The sequence below is a fragment of the Furipterus horrens genome, unplaced genomic scaffold (genome assembly GCF_987537825.1).
Source record: "Furipterus horrens unplaced genomic scaffold, mFurHor1.1.pri manual_scaffold_8, whole genome shotgun sequence".
Lineage (NCBI taxonomy): Eukaryota > Metazoa > Chordata > Mammalia > Chiroptera > Furipteridae > Furipterus > Furipterus horrens.
This window is the reverse complement of record NW_028327178.1, coordinates 20129322-20156536: the sequence shown is the minus strand read 5'-3', so window position 1 is coordinate 20156536 and position 27215 is coordinate 20129322. Positions and strand designations below refer to the sequence as shown.

General features: G+C 43.6%; 1 protein-coding gene across 2 annotated transcripts in view; it reads left to right on the top strand.

The window, feature by feature from the left end:
• Positions 1-4402: 4402 nt before the first annotated feature.
• Positions 4403-27215, top strand: part of SLC14A1 (solute carrier family 14 member 1 (Kidd blood group)) — a 45544-nt gene continuing 22731 nt past the window's right edge. Inside the window, exons 1-4 of one of the 2 annotated variants that reach the window (XM_090285571.1) lie at positions 4403-4479; positions 21221-21284; positions 23624-23789; positions 26731-26887. In XM_090285571.1, coding sequence (XP_090141697.1) covers positions 23643-23789; positions 26731-26887 — 304 coding nt within the window. In that variant the 5' untranslated portion in view covers positions 4403-4479; positions 21221-21284; positions 23624-23642. Of the gene's footprint in view, positions 4480-20518; positions 20632-21220; positions 21285-23623; positions 23790-26730; positions 26888-27215 lie in introns of those variants that run through there. The other variant, XM_090285572.1, reaches the window with a different exon arrangement.

The window sequence follows — 27215 nt, the reverse complement described above, 5'->3', positions numbered from 1 at the left end:
GGGTTCTTTCCCCAGATAGCCAGCTTATCCAACACCACACTGACCAGCCAGTTAGGTGGGAAGAAAAGAGGACAATTAACAGGGCTCCTAACCAGACTCTCAGAAACTAGGGCTGGAATATTCAATATAGCAGTCCTAAAGAGATGCCATTGTGCATACAAAAGGCATTGAAGAAAATAACAAAAGTATACTCAGGCATAAAAGGACCTTGAAGATTTACCCACAGAGCCCTACACTGAAAAAACTACAAATAAGAAGAAAACGAATCTAGGAAATGTTACAAGAGACACAAGAATACTGTAGGTGATCACATACCTTGGTAATGCTTATTGTTTATTAGGAGCCAAGGAGGGAAATAGAAGAAATATACCTATAACAACCTAGAACTGGAATATTGAATGATGGCCAGAAGGGACAGAAAGACAAAAGAAGCAGGAGAGCCTATTACAGCACTTAGCTTGTACAAAAGCTGATAAGTTTAAAAAGCCCCGAGGGAGGAATAAACACAGATGATAAGGGCAACCACAATGAGAACAAAATGAGAAATATAAATTTTGAACCAGAAGAAAATTATCTTTCCAATGGAGAGGAGAAAGGCATTCTAGAAAGTCACCCAAAAAAAGATAGTTAAGTACAAAAAATAAGCAGAAGGCAGAAATTAGTCATAATATGACAGTAATTGACCCCAAGAAAGTTAACTATTAAATTTACCACTGGAAGACAGAGGTGCAAGGGTTGTACTTTTATAAAAAGAGCTAACTAACAATGTGCTGTTTCCAAGAAACATTTAAAAGAGAAAGACACAAAATGTTTACATACAAAGATGCAATAATATATACTAAGCAAGTGTAGACTAAAAGAAAGCTGGGGCATCCATCATAATAGCTTGAAAATTGAGATTTGAGGCAAGAAAAAGTAAAGAAGAAAGAATGGTGTAAACAAGTAATAGGGTAAGAATATATAATAATTAAAAACACATAGGTGCTAATAAACAATCAGCCTCAAAAGACATCAAGCAGCAATTGACTGAACTATAGGGAGAAATAAACAAATCAATCATTGTAGCTAAAGTTTTACCAAAACCTCAGAAACTGATACATCAAGAAGACAAAAAAGGAGCAGAGATATCAGGGATCTAAACAATAGAATTAATAAGAATGAGCTGTTATACACATTTAGGACTCTAAACCCTCCCACTCCACATCCCACACCCCCAAAAAACAAATAAAGGGCACACATTCTTCTCAAGTACCTACAGAATATCTACAAACTAGACCATGTATTATACTAGTGGAAAGTGGACCAGTGCAGCCATTTGGAGAACAGATCCTTGGGACAAGGATAAACACCCCCTGTGACCTAGAAGTTCCACTCCAGAGTACACGCAGTTCCCAAGGAAAGTATCCTTCAGGTCCAAGTTGTGCCACCAGGAAGGCTGTTCACTGCAAAGTGGGTGGGACACACTATGGAGTCCTACCCAGCATGTAGACTCAGTATTACACATATGGCAATGAGGATGGGTCTTTAAAACCTAGTGCTAGGGTAAAAATAAGAAAGTGATGTTTATAATCTATACTATTTGCATGAATTAAAATGCATGCACACAAAACAACAATACATATTTTGCAAGCACACACAAAGAAAAACGGTACATTGAAATGCCGAAGGGAAAAGAGAGTAGAATATAAAAATGAAAAGATAGATACACCTTCATACATTCAAGAGAGGGGCCTTGCAGAGACCAGTGAAGATAATATGCAGGGACTACGCCACATAGTTAACCCAATTCTGTCAGAAAATGTTTACGTGGGTGGAGCATAGTAGGTGCTCCGCTCTGAGCCATCAGAGCCTCCAGTTCTCCGTGTCAGTGAGCCCAGAATTGGGCAGAGTCCATCTGCAAAGGCCCCAGCACTCTATTCCGCCTCCACGAGCATTTGGAAGCATTCTGGCCACACTACAACGTGTTTTCTATATACTATAAAAAAAGGTTCTGCACCTCGCCTCCAAATTAAATAAACATTTTAATCCCTGGCGTAACAGTGGTCATGAACATAATGTATTGATTTGTGTTTTTAGAATGTTTTAGAATCTCTGATGAAATGTGGAAATGAGGGGAAACTGCTGATGTTGTTTAGGTTATAGAAAGGTAGGAAAGAAAATACACTCCTGAACATAAAAGATGCAAGATATAAACTAAGTTTGGGAAGAGCAAGGGCCTAAGAGAAAGGTAATGAATTCACATAACCTCCTATAGTGATCAGACATCACTGGTAAGTCAAGCAGAGGTACTGTAGAAAGGTCCAGCCCTTCTCTGTCACGACTGGTGGGGAAGCTGCTCTCTCAGAGCCTGCAACTTACCGTCTATAAAATGAAGATCCTACCCACCTAGGAGCAGTGTTGACAGGAAGGCTAAATAGGAAGCCGGGGAATGTAACTAGCTCATGCCGCAGGGCCCATTGGCACTCGAGGAACAGAGAAGCCCGCCCTCTTGCCCACAATTCCCAGGCAGTCCCAGTAACCAGAAAGGCCCAGCAGAGCCTGGGCATCATCTGATGGGTTTTCTTTAAAATGTGGTTTTCCAGGGCAGAACCCTTTTTAGCTTTAAGATGTTAAGGAAAGGACTGGCTGGTGATCCAAGTGGGGATGTCCTAAAGGTGCCCCTCATTTCCTACCTCATCAGAGCAGAACATTAGTTGTTTTAGGAAAAATTCTTCAAAATGAACTCCCCAGAGGTCCCCTAAAGTCATTGCCATGAGTGGCCCACACAATTGTTTGTTCTGTTTCCATTATATGACTCTTTTCTCTCCAATTAGATTGCAGGTCCTATGAGGACAGTAGTTGTAATATATACACCCACACATACACATAAAACATTCAGTTGTTCCTATGGAAAATAATACAATAATTAATAAATAATAACAAGAATAAACTCTGTGTTTGCATACTCACAATTGTAAACTTACTTTTCCCCCCTGAGTATAGAAGTATATGTACATATACGCAGACACGCAGTTGTTGTTTTTGTCTCTTTCCTTTATAGAACTAGCCCACTGGTGGGCACATAGCCCTAAGAAACAATGGATTGAGTAATTGACTGAAATACCCTCCTATCCCCATTCTCTCTCTCTCTGCAGAGCCCGCCCATCCACTCATTCTGCCTGGAACTTGAGATTCGTTTCACACACCCAACCACATAGACATAACAGACATGGAATCTCAGGCAGGCCAGCTGACTGAATCCTGCTTCCCAAACTTCCTGCCTGTGGCCTCCTTCCAACATATATTCCCCGGATAGTGTTTAGGGAAGGAACTCTTCAGAATGGACCAACCATCTAACCCTAAGCATTTCATCATTTTATGGACAATAACTTCAAGCCTCTCTAAATGTTCTTTCTCACCATCTTTTTCTTACAGAACCTCCACAGTTGGGACATAAATCATGTAACGGTCTCAGGTGAGGCAGGTAAATTGTAGACCAGGAGCGCTCAAATTTGCTTGTTAAACAGATTGCTGGGCCCCATCTCCAAAGTTTCTGATTGAGTAGGCATGGGGAAGGACCTGAAAATATGCATTTCTAACAAGCTCCCAGATGATGCTGATGCTGTTGGCTGGAGAACCGCTGATGTCGACTGAGAAATTGAGTGCTGCTTCCGGTCATCCCTTCTCCCTTTGTTGCATGTATGAATGCATCGGTCTGCAAACTCTTACGTATAAAAAAAGGTCTACAGTGCTTATTAAATTAACATACAGATCTCTGGGCCTCAACTCCAAAGATTTTGACTTGGTAGTTCTGGGTGGAGCCAAGACTCTGACTTTCTAGCAAACTCTTGGATTTTGCAGATGCTACTGAATCAAAGTCCAGACTTCAAGATCATTGTGAAGGAGCACTTAATCCCAGCTGGATTAAGCCGCCTGATTCTGATGCCCAGGCTTTAGCCAAGACCAATTAAGTCAGCAGTGGGCCAGAGAACAGGTACTTTTTCAAGCTTCCAGTGTGATTCCAATGTGCAGCCTGGGTTGAAAGCAGCTATGGTGTCTGTTTCCTGGGCTTCAACCAACCTCCAGTCAGAGTCACTCCTGATGAGTGTTAAGCCCCGGTCACGCTCAGGCCCCAGGTGTGTTTTGATAATGAGGAATGGGAAGCACTGGGCATGTGAAAGCAGGAGGGGTATGCACAGGGGGCACAGAGAATCCTCAAAAGTGAAGTGTGCCTCTTTCTCAGTGTTGATGGGCCCCATCCTGCACCCCAAAAAAGACTATATAAAGAGAAATGAAACCACTAACAGGAAACATCCGGCCCGGTATGTAAGGATGTGCATTGGCCCCGGAAGCCTGCTGAGTGGGCAGCCTTGACTAGAAAGGAAGAGGAAAGCAGCGGTGAGGTTGTCAGCAGCCCCTCTACCCCAGACTGCTCCCAGACTCGGGGCATCTTCCTGGCCCTTTGGGCAGTGCTGGTCTGAGGGAGAGTCATGGCTACAGGTAAGAAGCTGCAGCTGTGCTGCGTGAACAGGTGTGGGATGGGCTGCCCCGGGGTGGGGGCAGAAAATGGAAGGGCTGGGAAAGCAGTGACAGCAGGTGGACGAATAGAAGGGGACCAGCCAGAAAGGTCTATTAAGACCTACAGGCAGGAAAGCTGGACCAGGTAGGCCTCTAAGAGGTAGAGGAGATGGAGAAAAACACAGAGAAATGCATAGAGCAAGTATGGGGGGGCAGGTGCTCCAACAACTGGAAGAAGACAAACAACAGGCAGCTTTGATGGTGAGACAAGCTCCCCCCCCCCCCCGCCCTGTGAACTGCCTGGTGGGACAGGGACAGGGGGTGGTTCTCACTCCTTTCCCCACCACTTGCTTCCTAAGGAGTCAGAAGGACCCACCAGGGTGTTGCAGAGAGACTGTCATCTGCATATAGTGTGGCCTAAGCAGATGTGGCAAGGGAGGTCTGCACATTTGGGATTCCTCACTATCACAGCCATCACCAAAATGACGCAGAGAGGAGCCTGTGGGGGCCACAGCTACTGCTGACACTGGGGGGAAAGGGTCACCTTATGGGAAACATAAATGATTTGTGCATTTCTCCCCGAAAAAAACTTCAATTTACCTTCTGCATAAATTTTAGTGGCTTTTATATTCTTTAAGAAAACTGTAGCTTCAACATAAAATGTGATATTGACTATACAATTTAACATTTTCATCACCCCCAAAAGAAACCCTGTATCCACTGGCAAAAAACAAAACAAAACATAAAAACCTATACCCATCAGCAGTCACTCCCCATCCCTCCACCCCTTCAACCCTAAGTAAACACTAATCTACTTCCTGTCTGTATAGATTTGCCTATTCTGGACATTACAGATCTATGAAACCATATAATATGTGACCCTCTATGACTGGCTTCTTTTACTTAGCAAAACATTTTCAAAGTTCATCATGCTGTAGCATGATCAGTAGTACTTCATGCATTTTTACTGCTGGATAATATGCCACTGTATTGTTATTCCACGTTTTCTTTATCCATTCAGCAAGTGACGGGCATTTGGATTGTTTCCACTTTTTGGCTATTGTGATAATGCTGTTGTGGACATATTATAAGTTTTTGTGTATTTTATTTTCACTTGATGTATGAGGTCTGTCCAGAAAAAGTCTAGCCATTATTAATATAATGAGAACAGTTTGCATGTCATCAATGTAACCTGGCAGCCAAGGAGAGTGGACTGAAATGTGCATGCGTGAACAATGACAACTTCACTGTATCAGTCAGTGGGGGCAGTAGACACCATTGAGTGAGCACATGTACTGTGTGGCCATCACATTCAAAAAGACTGAGCAAGTAGAACATCTAATCTGCATCAGATTTTGTGTTAAGCTTGAACATTCCTCCACAGGAGCTATTCAAGTGATTAAGAAGGCTGCAGCTATGGGTAACTGGTGATTGGCAACCACATCACATCTCATGCAGGGTTTTTTGGCAAAACATCAAATCACCCAGGTGACTCAGCACCTCTACAACTCAGATTTGATGCCCTGTGACTTCTGGCTTTTCCCAAAACTAAAATCATGTTTGAAAGGGAAGAGATTTCAGACCATTGATGAGATTCAGGAAAATATGACAGGGCAGCTGATGACAATTGGGAGAACTGTGTGAGGTCCCAAGGTGCCTACTTTGAAGAGGACTGAAGCATTATTGTCCTATGTACAATGTTTCTTGTATCTTCTTCAGTAAGTGTCTCTATTTTTCATATTACATGGCTGAATACCTTCTGGACAGACCTCGCATACATAGAAGTGGAATTACAAAGTTATATGGTAACTATATGTTTTACCTTTGCAAGGACTGTCAGACTGTTTTCCAAAATGCTGCATTGTTTTACATGGCCGCCAAAAGCAATATATGAGAATTTAAATTTCTCCACTTCTTCCTCAAAAGTCATATTATGTCTTCTTTAATTCTAGCTAGATTCTAGCTATCCTAGTGGTTTGAGGTGATATTCTGTTATGGTTTTGATTTGCATCTTCTTAGTGGCTAATAATGTTGAACATATTTTCATGTCTTTGTTGGCCAGTTGTACATTTTCTTTGGAGATACATCAATTTATATCTCTTGCCCATTTTTAAAATTAGATTATTCATCTTTTTCTTATTGTGTTATAAGAGTTCTTTACATATTCTGAATACAAGTTCCTTATCAGATAGATAATTTGAAAATATTTTCTACCACTCTGTGGGTTGTCTTTTCACTTTCTTGATGGTTTCTTTGAAGTATAAGGTTTTTATTTTGATGAAGTCCAATTTATCATTATTTCTTTTGTTGTTTGTGCTTTTGGTGTCATATCTTTAAAAAAAAAAGAAGAAGAAGACATCGCTTAATCCAAGGTAATGAAAACTTTTATTGAAAGGGTTCATAGTTTTAGCCCTTATATTTAGATCTCTGATCAATTTTGAGGCAGTTTATGTATACAAGATGAGGTAAGGACGCTCGATCTCTTGCATGTGAATATCCAGTGGTCCCAACACCACTGATTGAAAAGACTATTCTCTCCCACCTATAGGAATTTTTTTCAGACCCCAGGAAAATATCTTTAATTTACATTCCAGTTGTTCTAGGGTAGTATTTCCTAAACTGGTCTATCATGAGCCTTAATAAATGTGTAACAACAACAAAAAAAAAGTCACATGATTCAGCAAGATCCAAGTAGATTAGCTACATAAAGTTAAACATCTTTCTTTTCTGTAGGCGCCTCAAAGACTTCAGTGCCAGCATTCTTTAATGACTATCTCATCCTTACTTTATCAGAGAAGGCTTTTTGTGTGGCCACTTATTAACATCTCTAGAAGCACATGTCCAAGGAACTCAAGTTCTGGATGCACTCTTTCGAAGGGACAGAATTATTAATTTAAATTCTGTTAAGATGTTTTAACTTTGCCCTTTGAGAATTAAGCCACCAACATGGTTGGGGGTAGGGGGATGTTTTGTAGAGTTGTATCTTTTATCTTTAACCAGGTCAGAACAGAAATAAGACAGTAAGCTGTTAATTCCTCTAAATTCCTTTTAGTAAATGATTTAGGAACCATGTATTTAGTTTACTGCTGAAGCATCCAGTTTTTAAAGCTAAATATTAATATCAAACAGTATGGTTCTTTGAAAGTGTGGTCCAAGAACCACCTGCATCAGAGCCACATGGATGTGGTTTTACAATGTAGACCCTGGGCCTCTTCAGACCTAACAAGCAGAAATTCTGGAGCTGGAGCCCAGAGGCTGCACTCTCAAGCAGCCCGGTGATTCTGTGCACGCACACCCATTTGAGAAACCCCGCTCATTCTTGAATTAAGGGAGAGAGCCAAGTTTTCTATAAAGAGATGAGCGGCAGAGGCTGACAGGTACCTAGGACCAAACTGGCTCCTTTTTACCTTCTTCCCTTCTCTTCGTTCCCTTCCCATCTCCACTGCCCACTTCTGCGCGCTTTTGCATGTTGACACATCCTGTGTAAATGATCCCCTGAACTCAGGCACACTAAGCATTTTTCTTGTGATACTTAAATCTTACCACGAGAGGGCACAAGAGTGACTCCAAAACCGGGAAAGGTCCACTCTGTTCTTTTCCACTGTTCTCACCTCGCGTCTAGCCTCCCAGTGTCAGACCTGTCCTGCAACTCACTGGTCCTCAAAAATTTCACCGGGTCAAATGATCCTGCATAGCTACTAAGAAGCACTTACTAGTTGTGAGGCCTGGGGAATTTATGAAATGCCTCTGTACCTGTTTCTCATCCTAAACAGGAAATAATGCGAACCTATTATTGTAGTTCTTTTAACAGTTAAGTGAGATAATAGAGGTAAAGTTCCTCGATCAGCTCCGAGGTACTATTTATTATACCATAAGGTAGCGATTTGCATTAAGAAAGCAGAAACCTTGAATTGTAAAAATAATATTTTCAAAACTTTATTATTAGCAAATCTAAGTTCAGTCTTGGCTGTCTCTCATCCCTATACTCAGAAGCCATTTCGTTTCCTCTCATTTTTGATGTGGGCCTTGTCACTTTCCCTGCGGCATAGTTCACTGCGTGCAGGTTAGCAAAGGGGAGGCTCCCTCCTACAAGGCAGCTGGGCTCCAAGTTCCACTCACTCAGCGTCTTCCCCAGGCTATAGTAGTCAGTCCTTTAGATGCTGCTCCCTAATTAATTGTGCTATAATTAACATTATGACAATTCATTCTGTGGAGACAATTATTATAATGTACTCTGGCAATGTAGGTGCTGGTGATGGAGGTGAGGGGATGGTAAAGGTGAAGAAGGTGGAGGTGGAGGTGAGTGGATGGTGAACTCCCCTAGGTAGCATGATCAGAAATTCCAGCTGCCTGAAGGATAAATCCCAAGCTCCTGAGCTTCACAAAGTGCTTCATGATCCGGCTCTTGCTTACTTCTTCAGCCTTACTTCTCATCAGTCACATTCACGCACATCCTCAAACACGTGCGCGTGCACACACACAAACGTCCACATTAGAATGCAATACACCTTCATTTTATTCTTTGTTTATGCCATTCTCATCGTAACTTTCTTCTGTGTTCCACCAGAAACACTCCCGTTCAGAATTCAATACCCAGTTCAAATGTCACCAGCATCTTGTGTGAGGACTTCTCTGATCCTCCAGGCAAAGTTAAATTTCCCTTTTCAACACTTTCATAGTATTTTGTGCACACTTAAATTCTAACATTTTTACTCTGGCTTATGAGGCCTCCCTGCCCACCAGAGGTGGCCTTAAAATGGACTTCTCCAGGGGTCCCTTTAGATTGATCTGAGAACTCTGGCCCAGTGCCCTCGTGCTTATTATAAAGTTGAGTGGCAGAGCTCAGACACCCTGTAACAAATCTATTTTTCACATATACCCAAACAAAAGTTTAAAAAATCACAAGTGAACACTTCATAAATGAATTTCAAAAAAAAATGAGCTGACATCTCACTCTGCCACTCCCCAGCCCTGAACAGTTCACCTAGCCTATGCTCTGTTTCTCAGCTTTTAAAAGGAAACTGATACCACCTGAAGAGATGATGGAGCATCTTCCCTCCACATTATCAAATTATAAGTTTCAAAGGACAGAAATCATGGCTAGCAGAACCACGTGGAGGGTCCTGGTACAGGAAAGGGCTGACTGGACTGCTGATGAATACCTCTGCTCACTCCTCATCTTCCTCATGCCTTCTGATGCGCCCAGCGCTTCCCTCCTGTCCCAAAAGACACAGCCACACTCTCCTTTTCCCTGTCACTTCTGTGCGAACAGTCCCCAAATCAAATGTCTGCAGCCCTGGATTCTTGCTCAGACCTGAAGTCCCCCTGGCGCCCTCTTCCAATGGTGATTAACACCCTGAACTCTCTCAGTTTAGCCTGTTTCTGAACTTTGTGTTCAAGGTCTGTCCAGAAGAAGTCCAGTCATTGTTAATATAATGAGAATAGTTTGCACATCATCAGTGTAACCTGGCAGCCAAGGAAAGTGGACTGGAATGCACATGTGTGAACAATGATGACTTCACTGTACTAGTCAGTGCAGGCGGTAGACTCCATTGAGTGAGCATGTGTGCTGTGTGGCTTTCACGTTTAAAATGAGTGAGTAGAGCAACAAATCTACATTAAATTTTGCGTTAAGCTTGAACATTCCTCTGCGGAAACTATTCAGCTGATTCAGAAGGCTGTAGCTATGGGCAACTGGTGATTTGCAGCTGCATCATGTCTCGTGCAGAATTTTTTGACAAAACATCAAATCACCCAGGTGACTCAGCACCCCTACAGCCCAGATTTGGCACCCTGTGACTTCTGGCTTTTCCCAAAACTAAAATCACCTTTGAAAGGGAAGAGATTTCAGACCATTGATGAGATTCAGTTTTTAGGTCATTCATTCTCTGCAGTGCAAATATATCCTTATTTATCCACTCTACTGCTAATGGGCTATTGGGTTTTCCATTTTTGGCTTTTATAAGTAGTGCCACATTAGACTTTGGGTGCATGTCTTTTGGTGTGGCCATATGTATGCGTTTCTTTTGCGTATGTTCCTGGGAAAGTATTGCTGTGCTGCAGGGTGTGCAGGTGCCCAGTAATTTTCTAAAGTGGGTGTATCCACATCCATTTCCCCCAGCAGCATATATGAGTTACAGTTTCTCCACCTCCTCACCAACACTTGGTGCTGTTTTTGACTCAGCCTATGCCTATCACCCTTTACCCTCCCAAACAATCTCATATTTGCCATCCTTTCCACTTGGTACTGCCCCACTGCAGGCACTATGAGTGAGCCTCCCCGGCTTTGACCTTCAGACAACCCCATGAATGATCACCCTAAAGGCTGCTGTCGTCTCACACTGTTCTGTCCACAGAACTTCAGTCATTCCTGATCTCCAGTTACTTTAGAGTTAGATCTGTTTAACCGGCTTGGGTTTTTGAGATTCTGTGCAAACCCAGTCAATGGTCTGCTGTGCCATTTCTCACTCAATGTGGCCTTCCCACATATCTTGTCCCAATGCCTTAAACCCTCTTCCTGTAAGCATAGGACATCAGCTTGTTTGGCAGGAAAACTGTCTTCTATGTTATCATTACTATAAGAAGCACTCAAGCTGGAGAGACTTAGTGCTCATAGAGCCTTAGAGAGCTTGTTCCAATACCCTCATTTCCAGAGAAGCCCCAAATTAGAAAGAATGTACAAAAATATATATACTCATGAGTTGGCAAGAGTTTCATGACTTTCCTAAAGGGACAACAATTCCTTTTTGTTTGCTGGTGGCCTTCATTTGATCTTATTGCAGACAGAGGTTTGGATATTAACTAGATGGGGAGGAGAAGGGGTAACAAATAGCAATTTCAAGTCAACTTTCCTTTTAAAACTGCTTCTTGGTGAGAGAAACATCCTTACCTCCTAGCATTACTGAGAAATAGAAATAAATGCATGGGAAACAGAAACAGCAAATTTTGTTTCCTTCTCCCCAATTTTATAAGGTAAATGAAACTATGTGTTTAATGTTTGCTTACAGTTTATTACAGTTATTACTTGAATGTATACTGTACACAAGGGACCCCAATACATTCTAGTTCATATCATCCATCATTAATCTTAAAGTATAATTTTTCTATTTTAAATGGTGTAGAGGTTCATAGTTCCATCTTTTCTTTTTTTACAATGTAGTATTTTTCTTACTTGCACTTTTTTAATTTTTTTAATGTGTTTTATTGATTATAGTGTTACATTTGTCCCCATTTCCCTTCCCTCTGCTCCCCTCCACCCGGTGGCCCCTCTCCCTCCAGTTGCCCCCCCCCTTAGTCCATGTCCATTGGTTGTGCATATAGCTCTTCTCAACCTCTCTCTGTCTATTCCATTCCCTCCTACTATGCTTCTTAATTCCTATACCATCTGCACTTTTTTTAATGTTTAGTTTTTAGTAGGGGCTCAATGCCTGGTTAGTATATCATACCACAAGGCAGCAAAATCGGAGGGCTGTTGATTCAGCTGCCTAATGCAAACTTGAAGGAGCACTGCTTTCCTTGGGGACCCAAGCAGAGGCCGGAAACTCAGGCATGACTCATGGCACACACTCTCCAGTGCAACCACGGAGCTGCTCACAGCCCACAGATGGGCCATGCCTTCCTCGGCTGGCACTCGAGTTTCTCCTTAAAAGGCCATTTCTTCACTCAATGCTATTCAAATATAAAGGGTCTTGTGAGGCTTATATCTTCGGTAATTCTCCCTCTGCCTACTCTAGACACCAAACTCTTAGCTCTAATGTGTGTGTGCTTATAGTTTAGCACTTAATTGCACATCATTTTGTATCATTCAAGAGAGCCTTAAAACATGGCAGTTCTTGATGAAAATTGACAGGCCTCCTGTTCCTCTCTGAAAGACTGCATGATGGGCTCCCTTGTAGGCCAATGATGTTACAAATCCCTTCTGTGCTAAGGCCCAGACCATTGATCGTATACAGCCTTGACCCTGACAGTAATGTTCCCTGTATCTTGTTGCTTCATCAGGGTGCGAGAGCTATCTTGCAGTTCATACCATCTCCTACAGTCTGGAGAACTCATCTTGATACACAGCAGGATGGGAAATCAGGTAGGGTAGGGGGTGCTCAGAGCTGAGAGGAGATGCTAAGTCCCAGGTCAGGAGGAGGTCACTGAACTGGCCAAGGCATCGTGCACTTACAGTCTCTGACCTGGAATATACAGGGAGGAGAAACCAGCCATACTCCACACCCAATCTTTGGAGAGCTCAGGCCTCCTGGGTTTGGGCTGAGCCCAGGTTTGGCAGCTTGGATTGAGACTTTCCTCTATTATCCACATTGATCTCCACTGAGGAGGTCCTGAAGAGACAGGCTTCCTTTCTGCGTGCTCACCCTCAGGATGGCTCAGGTGCCCCCAGAACCAGCCACATGCAAACCTGGAGCTAGGGCTCTGCCCTCCCTTGTTTTAGGACAGACCTAGAGAAAAGCCAAAGCCTTTGACTATGGTTGACTTGCAAGCTGGAGTGCTGGGTGCTTGGTCCCTAAGGCCGATTGTCCTGTGGCAGGAGTGGCCATCGGAGTGTTCTGGATGGCAAAGGCACTGCCCGCTGGACTACACGTCTCACTCATAATGCTATAGCCTGCTCTGAGGGCTATGTTGGGGGCAAATTCATCCCCACCCCTTTGCCGCAACAAGGACACACACACACAACTATCTCAGTGCTGTACAAGAACTCATCCTAACCCTTCAAGTCTCCAGAGTCAGAAATCCGTATACTCAGTGAATACCTATTGAGGATCTCTGTGCACCAGACACTGAACCTGAAATTGGTGCTTCCACTGTGAACAAGACCAGCCCAGATCGTGCCTTAAGGAAGCTTGCCGTCTAGTGGGAAACACTAAATAAAGCAAGTACTCACACAATTAGGTCATTACAAATAACAACCAATGCTGGGAAAGCAAAGAGAAACACCTTGGGAGATGCCACTGACTGCAGTCCTGGCCTGAAGTGTCACCTTCTCACAGCGAGCCCTGATGGGAGGCATTTACCTACCCCTGCCCTGGGGTCAGAGGGATAGCAAAAGGGATGGCAAGTGCATTTATAATCTGAAAAGTGTATTTAACAACTCTGTTGTTGTAATGTAAGCTTTAGAAAGTACAATTCCACACAGGGTGTTTTGCTTTTTAAGCGAAGGACTTGTGTACTGGGGTGGGATGGGAGATCATTGAAGAGGTCCTGGGTAAAAAGGCCAAGGATGCTAAGATAGGGAACCAAGGGGTGAAGGCCAACCATGAAAAGGCTTAGGGAAGATCCCCAAGACCCTGAGTGTGGGGGTCGGTCCTGTGGACTCTGTCTGGACCATAGGAGGCCCTGCCAGACTCCGTGGGCAGGAAGTACCCTGCCCCTGTGCATGCAAGCCTCACCTCTCGGAACCTTCGACAATTTGTCATAGTGACTGGGGGCGGTTAGGCACCCACTGAGCCTGTGTGAAGCAATTGGCACCAGGCAGAGGGTGGAACCCACTGGAGTGCCTTGATGGAGTCTAACGGGAGGAGGAGGCTTTGCCTAGGGCTCTGCCATGGGCCAGCCTGGCCCAGCATGTGCCAGCGTGCTCCGTGCTGCCAGCTGGAACACAACCATGACTAATTTGGGCTCACCATGGTGTCTCCAACCAAGACACTGGAATTTGTAAGCTGTCACTGCTCCAGGGACTTGAATTCATCCCTTTTCACCAAGTTTCCAGGACAGAGATGCTTAAGAGTGCTGCTTCCTAAACTTGAGTGTGCATGCAGGGGATCTGGTTAAAATGCACATTCTGACTGAAGGTCTGGATAAGGCTGAGAGTCCTCATTTCTGAACAAGTTTCCAGGGATGGCGATGGTGCTGTTCTGTGCACCACACTGGGAAGACTTCAGAACCTCAATAAGAGTAATGAAATAAACCTTCCCCTCTCCTTCCTGGTGGAGAATGGTCAGATCCACCAGCCATTATCCACTCATCAAACATTTGTTGAGCCTAAGAACTGGGATGATGATGGCACCATTGGCAAAAATAAGGAAGTCTGAGGAAGGAACTGTTTTAGGAGGGAGTAATAATAAAGGTTACTTTTGCTTGAATGCCTATCACATGCTCTGATCTTACTTAATCGTTACATTTGTCAAGGTAGGTATTATTAACCTCCCTTAATGTACTAATGGAATTAAGGCATGGAAAGGTGAAGTAATTTTCCCCGGGGTGTCATGGCAGGCTGGAACTTGAACCTGGTCTGTCAAACTCCAAAATCCATCTGATTCCACTATGACACACTTCCTTGTTGTGGAGGGTGTTTTGGAAAGTTCGGATTAGATTCAGTCCAGTGGTTCTCAACCTTGCCTGCATGTTGGAATCACCAAGAGGACTTTTAAAGCTCTCATGCCCCTAACATTACATCAGAATTTCTAGCAAAAAGAACTCATATCAGCATTTTTTTAAAAGCCCCCTCTCCCCCAGGTAAGTCCAATGTGCAGACAAGACTGAGAATTACAAGTCTGAGAATTAGTCCAACTCCTCTTGTCATAAGTGAGGCAAGTGGGAAGCTAGAGGTGAAATGCCAATCTCGGCAGAATCAGTGCCTCTCGATTCCCAACACCAGGGAAAGAGACGAGGGGACAGGAGACAGGTGCGGGCCGGCCTCTGAGTCCCTCTCCAGCTCTTGGCTGCCAACTGCTGGAAGACAGGGGACGGTGACAGAAAGCCCTTCTGATAACCACAAAGGGTCCTTTAAATCAGGCTAGGCCGACAACACTGTGCAGCCAGCAGTAATGAAGCTTCCAAGCTGGACAGCCGTGAGGAACCTGAGGCAGCTGCCACGCCTCAGCTCCAGAGGGCAGCCTCGCTTTAGGTAACGCATCCATCCAGCCCTTGCAGCTTCTCAGCCACTCTAATGCCAGCTCTCTCCGTGGTGCCCGGTGGTGAGTAATCCTGGTCAGGGGCCCTGGCTGGGAGTGGCCTCAACTCATGCCCCTCCACCTCTGGTGGCGGGTGTCTTTGCCAAGAGCCTGGAACACTTGGCCAGCCCCCTGGTCCAGAAAGCCCCATTTGCAATGGTAATGCTAGGCCATCCCACCTTCTCTTCACAGCCTAATTAAAAACGAAGGCTCCACTGCCTAGGCGTGGGGCCAATACCACAATATCTTTAAGGGTGAGGAAACAATCTAGTAAGTTGTCTATTACCCTCAACAGAGAGTCAGGGAAGCAGGACCGGCCCCAACCCTCACTTTTTCTCCTCCTCAGTCTAGTCTAAAGAGATTTAAATGCTTCTCCTGCTGCCCCTTTCCCTATTAATTCTCGTTGGGAAAGAATTTTTGAACAACAGGAGGATCACTGCTAGCCAAATGGCCCCTTTGTGCAAAGGCATCCCAGCACCCCTTTCCTCAAGACATTTTAGTGCCCCCCACGGGAGTTTTGCAATAAATACCTAAGCGTCTGGGATGCTAATGGCGCCCCGCAAACCTTTGTCCTGTGTACAACCTGCGTGCCCTGAGGCACTGGCTGTGGCCGCCGGAGTCCTCCATGATGGGCCTCACACTGGCTTGAATTTCATTTAAAAGCTGGAAAAGAGATGATGCATTTTGGACATCTGATAGAAGTCACTGGTGGAAATGGAGATTCCTTCGCCCTTCTGTACGCAGGAGGAACCCCCAGCTATTAAACAGAGGTGAATAATGGCACTGAAGGACTGCATTTAGAAGCTAAAAATGGAGGCTCCGCAGTGCAGTTGTCCTGTGTGCCTGCTCGCCTCTTGACTGCGCTCAGCTTGGCTAGGGAAGGCCTACCTCAAAGTGTAATAAGCCCCAAGTCCCATGTGGGTCAGCGGGGGTCTGGGGACTCATCGGGTGCCTTTTTGTCTGACTGTTTACGAGCTAAATGTTGTGGGCTCAAAGCACACTGCAGAGGAACGTTCTGTTCCAGACTTGCTGTCTTTGCTTCTCTCTTCATGGAGGGTGAGCAGAGAGGAGGAAAAGAAGGAGAATTTTTTTTAAGCACATTCTCTTCCATTTACAAAAGGCCTGCTCAGGATGCAGGATACAGAGGAGCCCTCTGCCGCCGTCCTGTAGTGTAAGTTCCTGCGTGTGGCCCTGCCCATTATGCTTGTGGTGCAAGAGATTTGAAAAGTTAAACTGCCTGTAGCTAGATCGCTACCAGCAGTAATCAAAACGAAATAGAGTGGGAATGACTTCTGACTCAAACAACATGTCTTTAGAAATACCTACAAATGTAAGAAATTATAGAAAAAAAAAAAACATTAAAATCAGATCATTCTTCCCCATTTCTTCACCTCATTCTTATCTCCTCCTGCATATATTTTATGAACTTCCTCAAAATCTCTATGGAAAGAAAGAGATGTTATGAATCAAGAGGAATAAGAGATCGTGACCTTGTCATCCAGTATCTTCCAGCCCAGGTGGAACAGTGCAGCATGATTTCTTTCTTTTTTTTTTTTTTTAATAAAAGATAATACCAAAGCTGTTTGCAGGGGTGGGAGAGAGGCCCCTTGCCCAGTGAGCAATACTGGCATACATTGCTTTAGGTTTCCAGAAGAGCAGCACAGACTGGAGTCTCCTGGGAAATCCAAACAGAAGGGGAGTGAGAGCGGGGTGTGAAAGTGGAAAGCACAGGGAAGGAGAGAACTTTCTTGGACCCAGAACTCTATGGAGAAACTCAAAGAGGAAGAAAGCTCTAATATGTTCTATTGTGTTGAGCCAGACAGAGAAGTGGGAGACGAATCTAGAGAACAAAGAGAGCAGAAGGACATGACAAGGAGAAGCCTTGGAAAATACTTCAAGGAGCCGAGAACAGCAAACAATGTCAGGGATTAAACAGCAAATGATACTCTGTAAATGACACCAGGAGGTGCCGGAGAAAGAACTGTGAAAATGTCATTGACTTGTGCAATTAGGATTGTTTTAAAATACCTAAGGACCCATATATGACTTCTTACTGGGAGCCCAACTGTCCCTCTCATCTCCAGCTTCGGGATTCTTTCCAAAGCCATGGCGCTTCATCGACAGCAGACCCTGGCATCTTAGGATCTTGCAGCGTGAGAACTTGGCAAGCCACATCGGCCACCTACCTGGCTCAGGGTGCTTGTGGAATACTTATCTTTCTGCTCATCACTACATCCTTTCTGAGCGCTTTTCCCCTGCTTCAAGCTGGGAGGAGGGACCCGTATAAGGGTCCTCAAGGACAAGCCAACCCTTATCGAGAGAGACAGATGTCGGAATGGTGGCCCCTCTTTGTGTCCGGTGCAGAGCTTTCCATACATCATTGTCAAAATTCATCACAAGCTTCGATAGGAAGTAAACTTATTCCACTTTACAATGAGGATTCAAGGGCTCAGGGAGGGTAAGCAACGTACCTATAGTCAGCTTAGGTAAGGGACACAGCTAGTACGGGATGAAGCTGGAATTCAAACTCATATCTGTCGGACTCAGAACCCCACAGCTTTGTGCTACCTTGGGAACGCCACATAAGAAGGCTGTATTTTGGGAACAACACATAAAATGTGATCAGGTATGGCTTTACAGGGACCAGGGGGAGGCCAAGGAGGAAGGATAGATAAGGAGGTGGTTCTGCCAAGAAGACTTGAGACCCCAATACATACCCTCAGCCCCTGACCAGGGCCACTGAAGCAGAAGACTTCATGGGTACCTGTGGAGGTGGCGTCAGGACAAGGTCTATAAATATATGTTGTTGGTCAGCTTATGCTAGTTTCAGCCTATCAATAACCAGTGTTGTGGCTAGCACCTGTGTTTCTCATGACAATCGCAAGACATCCTTTAGCAATAACCATCAGAAAAGTTGATAAAGGTTTATTACTCAGAGAACCTGGAAATTAGTTACACAGCACACCTGGGGCCACACAATGAGGTCGTGAGGAGAGAGAGAGCACAAACTCTCATGGGTCTGAGGTGCTGCTTTTATTGGGGTTGAGGGTAGGGGCTAAGGGTTTCTCGGGCTTTCTCTTCTTGACCTCAGGAAAAAATATACCTATCAAAAAGGATTCCTTGTGCCCCGACGGGTGTGGCTCAGTTAGTTGAGCATTGTTCCGAAAATGAAAATGTCACCAGTTCAATTCCCAGTCAGGGCACATGCCTGGGTTGCAGATTTGGTCCCTGGTTGGAGTGCACACAAAAGGTAACCGATCAATGTTTCTCACATCAATGTTTCTCTCCTTCTCTTTCTCCCTCCTTTCCCCTTGCTCTGAAAACAAATAAACAAAATCTTATTTTTTTAAAGAATTGCTTGTGATTATGGACCCAAATTTATAATCCAAGTCTAGCAACCGTTATTTACAGAGGGCTTCCCACACATGTTGCATTTCAGGGAAAGCCACAGACTGGGCTGCCTAGACCCCTGCACTGTGTTCCTTCAGGCTGAGCCAACTTTTATACAGGAATTCCTAAAATCATATTTCTACCAATGGGCTGCCCCGTCCAATCAGAGCTCTGCAGCTATATCCATATTTGCATCTTTACTAATCAATCAGAGCTCCATATGACCAATCAGATTACGCAATTCTGACCAGTTAGGACAATGCTGTGTGGACCAATCAAACTGTGAAAATTTGGATTTTCCATTTGCATAGAGTGAATGCTCAACTATTTGTGCAATTTTTGTCATTATCATTTCTGCCAATATCATTATTATTACTATAAGGGATTGTAGCTCAGCTGCATAAGGAACACTAGTGTGATTCCTTTCATTTCTATACCAGACCTTCAGACTGTCCTCTTGTGATTCATTTTTCTCTTTCAGAGAAACCCCAGGAGTTTAGTTTCTCCTTATTTTAACAGGGGGGAAATGTTGGAGGGAAATATGCCAGAATCTCAAAACTCTAATCACAAACCTGGAACTATGGTTTCCTTCCCGTGCCCTGGACACAACCACCACCCTCAGCGAAGGAGGCACCTGGAGGGAGGAAGTCTCCGACGGGACAAGGAACCCTGCGGTTTGGCGGCCGGCCAGGGGATGGAGCCAGAGAGTCGCAGCTGCTCTGCTGACCACTGACAAGAGCTATCCGCTCATCCAGGAGGGAGGGAGGGAGGCCCAGAGAGAACGACTGGTGATATCTGCAGTTTTCTGTGGGTTTGTTAAAATTCTGTGCTCGTGAAGTACACCTGACTTAGATTCTGCCCTAACAGAATGTGTCACGAAATTGACATTTGAGAAGAATGAGGAAGAAGTGGATTTTTTACTTGAAGTTCAGATTCCTCTGCCATGGAATGTTTGCCTCTGGACTTTTTAAATTTATTTTTATTTAAGTATAGCTAGTATACAATCTTATATTGGTTATACTAGTTTCAAGAGTACAATATAGTGATTCAACATTTTTATACCTTAAAATATGATCACCCCACTAATTCTGGTCATCACCTGTCAGCATGTAAACTTATCACAGTGTTGTTGATTATGTGGCCTCTGGACTTTTAAAAGGCAGCAGAATTTGTACTGGGATTTCCACCTTGGTAGAGGGACATTCCAAGTAAACATTTATAATTTTTTTTCTCCTCACTGGGGGAAGTGCAGCTTGGTTTCCAGAAAACACACTGTCTACCCCTTGTCCTCACCTTCGCACCGCACCCCTGTGGACCTTGCTGGATTCTCACACCTGTGCAGAAGCTGCCTTAAGCCTAGGAGAAAATTCCCTCTGGGTGCAGCCACTTAGCTCCAGAGTCCATTGCATAGCAACCTGCCCCTTGCTTTTTAAAGTGACACTCTCTTGATCCTGTTCAGTTACAAACCTTCCAAAAAATATTTCAGGGTGAGGTAGGAGCTACAGGAAACAACAAGGAAAAGAAAAAGATTAATTTGAGTAGGATTACAGCTGGAGAAAGACCTCGAAACTCCAAGGGAAAGGATGGCAAAGATGTTGGCACCGAATCAAGAACAGAGAGAGACATGAGGTACAAGACGGGGGACTAGTTTCTCGGCAATGCTTTGGCACTGGTGCCTGAAGTGGGAGGAGATAGCTGAGTGCACGAATATGCAGAGTGGGATTCTGAGTATAAAACTGTTAGGTGCCTCCCTCCCAGCACTGCCTCCTCCTAAGCACCCTCCCTTTTAGCAGAGCCCGGTCAGGCTTTATCAGCCAGTGCCTTCTGCCACCGGGAAGCCCGCTCAAGTGTGAGTACCCTCCTCATTTCCAGTCATTTCTGACTTTGGGGTGTTCAGTCCACTTTAGTTTTTGCTCTTTTTCCCTTTTCTTTGTTTTAATGCAGAAATGTCTCAGATGGTCGGAACTGAGTAGGAAGATCAAAGTCAGAGTTCTGGTAGACTAGAAAACAGTTTCCCAAAGCCACAGGCTTCTTCCTGGAAGCTTGAAAGCGATGTCTTTGTTTATGATCTCAGTTCCATGTGGAGGAGGGTTTTCAGCAAGGTGTCTCCCAGATGTGCTAAATGACTCTGAGTGTGTCAACGCTGTACGGGAGTTTTGGGCTGTGTTCTTGAAATAAGTAAAGTTGGAGACATATCAAATTGACTCCAAAAAAAGTGGGATAATGGCAATGGTCCTTTCCTGTGCTGTCATGCTGAAGGGAGTGTGCTAACCCATCAGGAGAACTGAAGCCTTGAATTTGTCAGGTTCTTTGCAGCTGCACTTTTTAATGTGGAATTCAGACCTCAGGGCTTCTAGGAGTGGTGTGTTCTCAAGAGATAAGTATTTTAATCAGGGGATAGGAATACCTGACAGCATTTTCTTTGTTTCTGCTTACAGCTTTAAAGAAAACTGAGCACCTCCCACCATTTAACATCAAAAACGACCTAAAATAAAGATTATTGTAAGTACCAAATAAATGTTAACGTTTAATATGATAAAGCACGAATGTTTAAATTCTTTCTTTTATATCCTTACCCAATACTTTGACTATTTTTTAAAGTGATACCAGCATACCTCATTTTATTGTGCTTCACCTTTCTTGTGCTTTGTGTAAATTGTGGGATTTTTTTTTTTTTTTCAAATGGAAGGTAAGACCCTCTACTAGAAAATAGATTATGACTTACCGAATGCTCAGATCATGATTAGCAATTTTTTAGCAATACATTATTTTTAATTAAGGTGTGTACACTGTGTTTTTAGACATAAGACTACTGTACACTTAACAGACTACGTACAGTACAGTGTAAACATAACTTCTATATGCACTGGGAAACCAAAACCATTTATGTGGCTTGCTTTATTGAGATATTCCCTTAATTGTGGTGGTTTGGAACCGAATCTGCAATATCTCCAAGCTAAGTCAGTACTTGAAACATAGAAAATTGAAGACTTTCAGGTCTCTCCACTTGGACAAATTTCTAATATATGCTGACAATGGAATGAGTTTTATTTTGTATAATAAAATAGGGAATGTTGGTTGGATTGAAATTTTGATACTGCCTTGTATTAAAATGATGAGCACTGTTTTGTTTCACTAGTGATCTAGGCTTTCTGACTTGCCAGAAAGCAGCTTCCAGAATATTCTCGGGATGTTAAGTTCAGCACACACAGACCTAGTTGTAGATGTGTCAACAATACAGCAGAATGGGGTTTACTTTGAGGCACGAGGAGATGTTTATTTTTCAGAACAGTCAGTGGTTTCAGCAAGGGCATAGGGTGAAACTGGGGATGACCGAGACCTTTGCCATTGTTCAACCCCCATCTCAGTTATTCCAAGGCAGCCATGGAGACAGGCTGTGTCTGCTACTTCACTGAGCCCTAGAGCCCACTGCAGGCTGCATTCAGAAACTCTTTCCTCACTGTTCATCAGCTTCAATAGAATCTTGGGAGGCATTAATGTGCTCCAGACCGGAAGACACAGAGCCACCAACGCTTACCTATTCCAGAGACTGACTCTGCTGAGTGGACTTGGATGGTCCACCCTGAACCTGCGCTTTCTCTTCTATAAAATGAAGTTTTAAGCTATACACTCTCTCAAATCCCACCTAGCTCTCGAATTTTTCCATCTCTTGGACCTAAGGAAATACTGATTTTGAGCTCAAAGGATGTGATTCTCCAAGATGTGTGTGATTTTGGTGGTGGGTGAAAGGCAGGAACCATGCAGGGGCAGAAAGGCTAAACATTCACACTAATGAAATGTGACAGTTCCTGCTTATCGCTTTCTTTCCTTTTTTCTTTATCTTTTTAAAATCATGTATGAGAGTCTTACCGCTGGGCTTCTTAATGTTGCTCTTTCTCAAACAAAAATATGCATAATGTAACCCACAGACACTTCAGTTTGGTACTTACCTAATCAGATAGTTTAACCACAGATAAACAACACACATACATGCAATTTTTTTCTAAGATACGACAGTGATATTTTCCACAATTGTAGAGTGTTGTGAATCCTCTAGTAGTGTACAAGTTCTCAAGTTTAAAGCCAAGCCAGCAGAAGAAAGTGAAAGGTAAATAAAGGGAGAAAAAAAGAAAACCACACATACAACTTTTAATGTTTTCTGGCACTCCTGAAGGACGAATGATATTGTTGGATGCAACGGAAGTTTAAAAAAAAAGAAAACGTAAAAAGCTGCTACACTTGTAGAATTCAACTAAGAATTGTTTGTTATTAACAAGATGATGGCCAATATTTAACAATTGTTATTCAGATACAGGGGGAAAATGCCATTTAGCATTCTCTTAGACCGGGTTTTACAGTGTGTTAAGTGTAGCTAGTATCTTATTACAGGAAAGAGTCCACACCACTCCTTCTTACATTTGTAAAGAACAAGACTGAGGACATTGTTGCATTGGCCTTGGTCCCCAGGATGGAGCCCTAACAGTTTGCCCTGAAGCATTTCAGAGCCGGAAGCCACCCCTCCTGGTAGTGGAAAAGCGCAACACAGTATCTGTGCGTTGGTCTCTATGCAAGATGGTTTGCTATCACTTTTGTTTTGTTCTAAGCAAAGTAAAATGAACATTCAATGTCTACAGTCAGCCCACTCTCTTTGCTGCTGGAACTCTTGGCTGCTGGAGAAGTGCGCCCTCTCTGTTAGAGGTCTGGGTCTGGGGCCACATCTCTCCTCAGGAACCCACCCGGTGCGCTCCCGCCTCCCTCCACCTTACAGTTCACCTGCTCATCAGAGCCAGGGCGTGCGTCCTGCTGATTCATGTATTTTTTGCCCTTTGTCATGTATGGAGAGTGTGGAGTGGAAGGAGGATGAATGGACAGGCTTGGACTGGCGGCGCTGATGACGCCCCTCCTGTTCCTCTTTGGAGGAACCCTTTTGGAAATAAAGCTGGTGAAGCAAGGCGCGGAGGCTTCTCCCGGCTAAAGCTGGCCTTCGCTCGCAGGCGGCCAGAACAGGTATGCTTCCTTCATGCAGCCTCTGTCTCTGGGAGCTTCAGCACCTGCGCGCCTGTGTCTTTCCTGAACAGAACCTGGGAAGCGGGTCCTCGTGCTCTGCTGAGTCGCGCGGCGGGGGCTGACCGGACGCACGTGGGGCTCGGTCCGGAAACTCACACGGCGCTTCTCGTGGTTCAGATGCTGGGCGGTGAGCTGCGTGCGGGGTTTTCATAACCGCGGAAGAGCTTGGGAAAAGTAGTCTGGTTCGTAGTTTGTTTGTTTGTTTTTTACCTTATCCTGCTTCTGTCTTATTAGGGCTTCTTCTTTTCATTTTCTTGTCCTGCCTTTTCAGTTGAAATTTCGTGGCCTACTTAGTTGGATATGAAGAGTTTGCACATTAGTAGGTGGTCCCTGCTCCACGGCCTTCCGTTGTCTTCCTGATTAGGGTGTGTGGACTCTTCAAGTGCCCTAAAGAAATGAACGAAGTAGGATGAACTACAGCCTTTTAGGTTACTAGCTTCTCATAACCAGTACTCATGCCTGAGTTCTGGAGCAAGCAGTCAGGGCTCGCAGGTCGTCCAGAAGGTCAGAATAAATGTAGTTCAAAATAAATAAATGGTTCCTGGGGTCTGCGAATCAGCAGCCACTGCCTGCTCCACGTGGGCAGGAGAAGACCCCTCTAAGACAGCGAAGCCCCCACCCATCCCAATTGGTAGATCCTGGAAAGACTCCTGGCAATAAACCTTCTTTATGGTGAGCTGTGGATTTAGACAAAAAAAATTCACTCTATTTAACTTCAGGTGGCTCCACAGGGAACTCAGGTCATTCAGGTTCCTGGGCGTGTCGGGCCAGTTATAATATCAAGTTTCCTATCTATATCTCAAAAATCTCTGAGGCCATGGTGAATTTAAACCCTCTAAAATAAATAGGGACTGGAAGTTTTGAGAACATGAATTGGTTCACTCTGGAATAACCCACGTACACCTATTTGTTCCTGTACTTGATGGGAAATGCCCTATCAATGTTTTCATTTCATGCTGCCTCTGTGGATCCTGATCTGCTCACTTACAGAAACTCAAGGCTGTTGTAGTGAAGCTTTTTGTGGTTGCCTGGGCTGAGCCTGATGCCTCGGATAAGTTGGCACAGCTTTTAAAATTGAGTCACTGTAGCTGAGGAAGGGGCTTACCAAGCAGTATTTTCACTAATGACATTTAAAGAAGGAAATATCTGATAATAACTGATAGCCATCACTTAGATGATAAAATAAAAAAATCAATTTTTCATAATTGCTTTAAAATTCAGTTTTATAGGTTTAACTATGGGGGCAGTGACCTCCATGTAGACTTAGTTTTGGCTCCTGACCTCCAGCAGTTTTCAATTTAAGAGTTTCTTAATGCAAAGGTTCTTTGGAAGTCTCACAAATGCATGACTATTTTGCCAAGATAAAATGAGTGTCTTCTGGAATGTGTTCCATAAATACCCTCTACTTTGTGTAATTATTAATGGTTCACCGTGTTTGAAAGCAGGATAGTTAGTTGGGTGGTAGAGTAATACAATTAAAGTACAATTGTTACTTAGTAAAAAATCAGTTACCTACATTGATTTCCATACCAGTCTAATAGAAGACAAACTAAAGTCAGGATTGAAGAAAAAATAAAGGCATAACTTTTCTGTCTGTTAGTAGCTATTTGTTGGCCATGGTAAACAATGATGGTGCCAAAAAAAGCCATGGGCACGAACCCCTTACAGCGTGGCCACAGGCAGAAGGTGAGGGCGTTTATCCACACGGGCTTTGGTATCTCCATGGTTGCGTCTTATGTGCCTATGGCTTCAGCATTCCAGTTATGCCTTTGGGGGGCTGATGGTTTTGGTTTTCACCTACTCACACTTACCTGGTTGTGCTCTGGGCTTCTCTTGCACGCTCAAGGTGGTTTTGCCATTGTCTTCTTCCTTTGCCTACCTTTGGATTACATCACCGATATTCTTTTGTGTCCACCATCAACACGTGAAACAGTTCTGTCCATGTTGGGGCTTCCCTATTACACACTAATCATGAGAAGAATCTCATAGTGAGCACAAGCCATGGTTATGTTGTTGGTATTTTCCTGAAGCGTGTTTACTGTAATTAAGGCCCTGTTCATCCTTATATTATACAATCCTTAGATGTCAACTCTGGTTTTCAACAGCTTGGTCTACTTCCAGCTTACTTATTTTCTGTACCTTTGTATAATGTTATTCTTGCCTGTTTTAAAAATTTAAATAAAAAATTCCAACAATAAGGATTATCTGAGGCAGTTGCCTGCTGTGAGGATATATTCAAGTAATCTTTAATTTGGAGAATGTGTGTAAAGGGGTTTCTTATGTAGTGTTGACACGCACAAACTGCTTTTTAAGTTTTTCTTCCCTTCAAACTTTTAAAAATAAAACCTTTTTTTGTAAAATTAAATTTTAATTATAAAAGTCTTTTGGTCTTAGTAGCTCATTGGTCTGCATTAGTGAGCGCCAGTTTGTAATCTTTTAACGGGCTCCCTTGATTTCCAGCAGGAAGCTTAAACATGGGATGTTAGCTCTTTCTATGTTATTATTTGACTCATTATGTTGAAATTAACTGTTTTTCAGCCTTTTCCACTAAGCTGAGTGAGATCTTTGAGTCAGGATAGAGGTGCTCAATAAATGTTTTTCTTGAATTAGAAACTGCACCTTATGAAAATGAAGACCAGAACCTTCTCATGGTAATATCAAAGACAGTAATGCCAAAAACAGGATGGAATTTGGGTTTGGGCAATAATGTCCATGATGATATTTCAAGAGGACAATGATGTTTTCTTAGTATCATGGAATGTCATGGTTCAGACAAAGCACCTTTAAACTCATTCTCTATGACTACTGTGACCAGGCCCAATGCTGGACAGTCTGGAGTATTCTGCATCAAGGTATTCATGAGTTCTGTTCTTTCCTCAAGTGGTCCGAGGAAGAGAGAGCCATGGAGGAGAGTCCTGCTATGGTTAAAGTGGACCATGGTGAAAACCAGGTTTCACCATGTCGAGGGAGAAGGTGCTTGCCCAAGGCACTTGGCTATGTCACCGGTGATATGAAAGAATTTGCCAACTGGCTTAAAGGTATTTATGCTTCTATCCCTTCAAGAGATGTGAGGAGGGGCTTTAGGAGAAATTGTTTTCTGGTTCTTCTACTCACATTTTTAGTTATATTCATCTACCTTCTATCTCTTTCCTCTCCATGTTTTAACCTTTTTATCTCCTAACCTGCAAGCCTCTTCAAAAAAAATTTTATGGAGATAGTGGTCAGGGCCAGGGTCCTGCTCATATCGGAGGAAGGCAACTAGCTCCATTTTATAATTTCAGTTCATAAAATCTAAATTTTTACTATTGGTAATTCATTCCTTTGGCTTAAAAGTCTGTACCCCAAAGCATGGTAAGTAAGTGCATT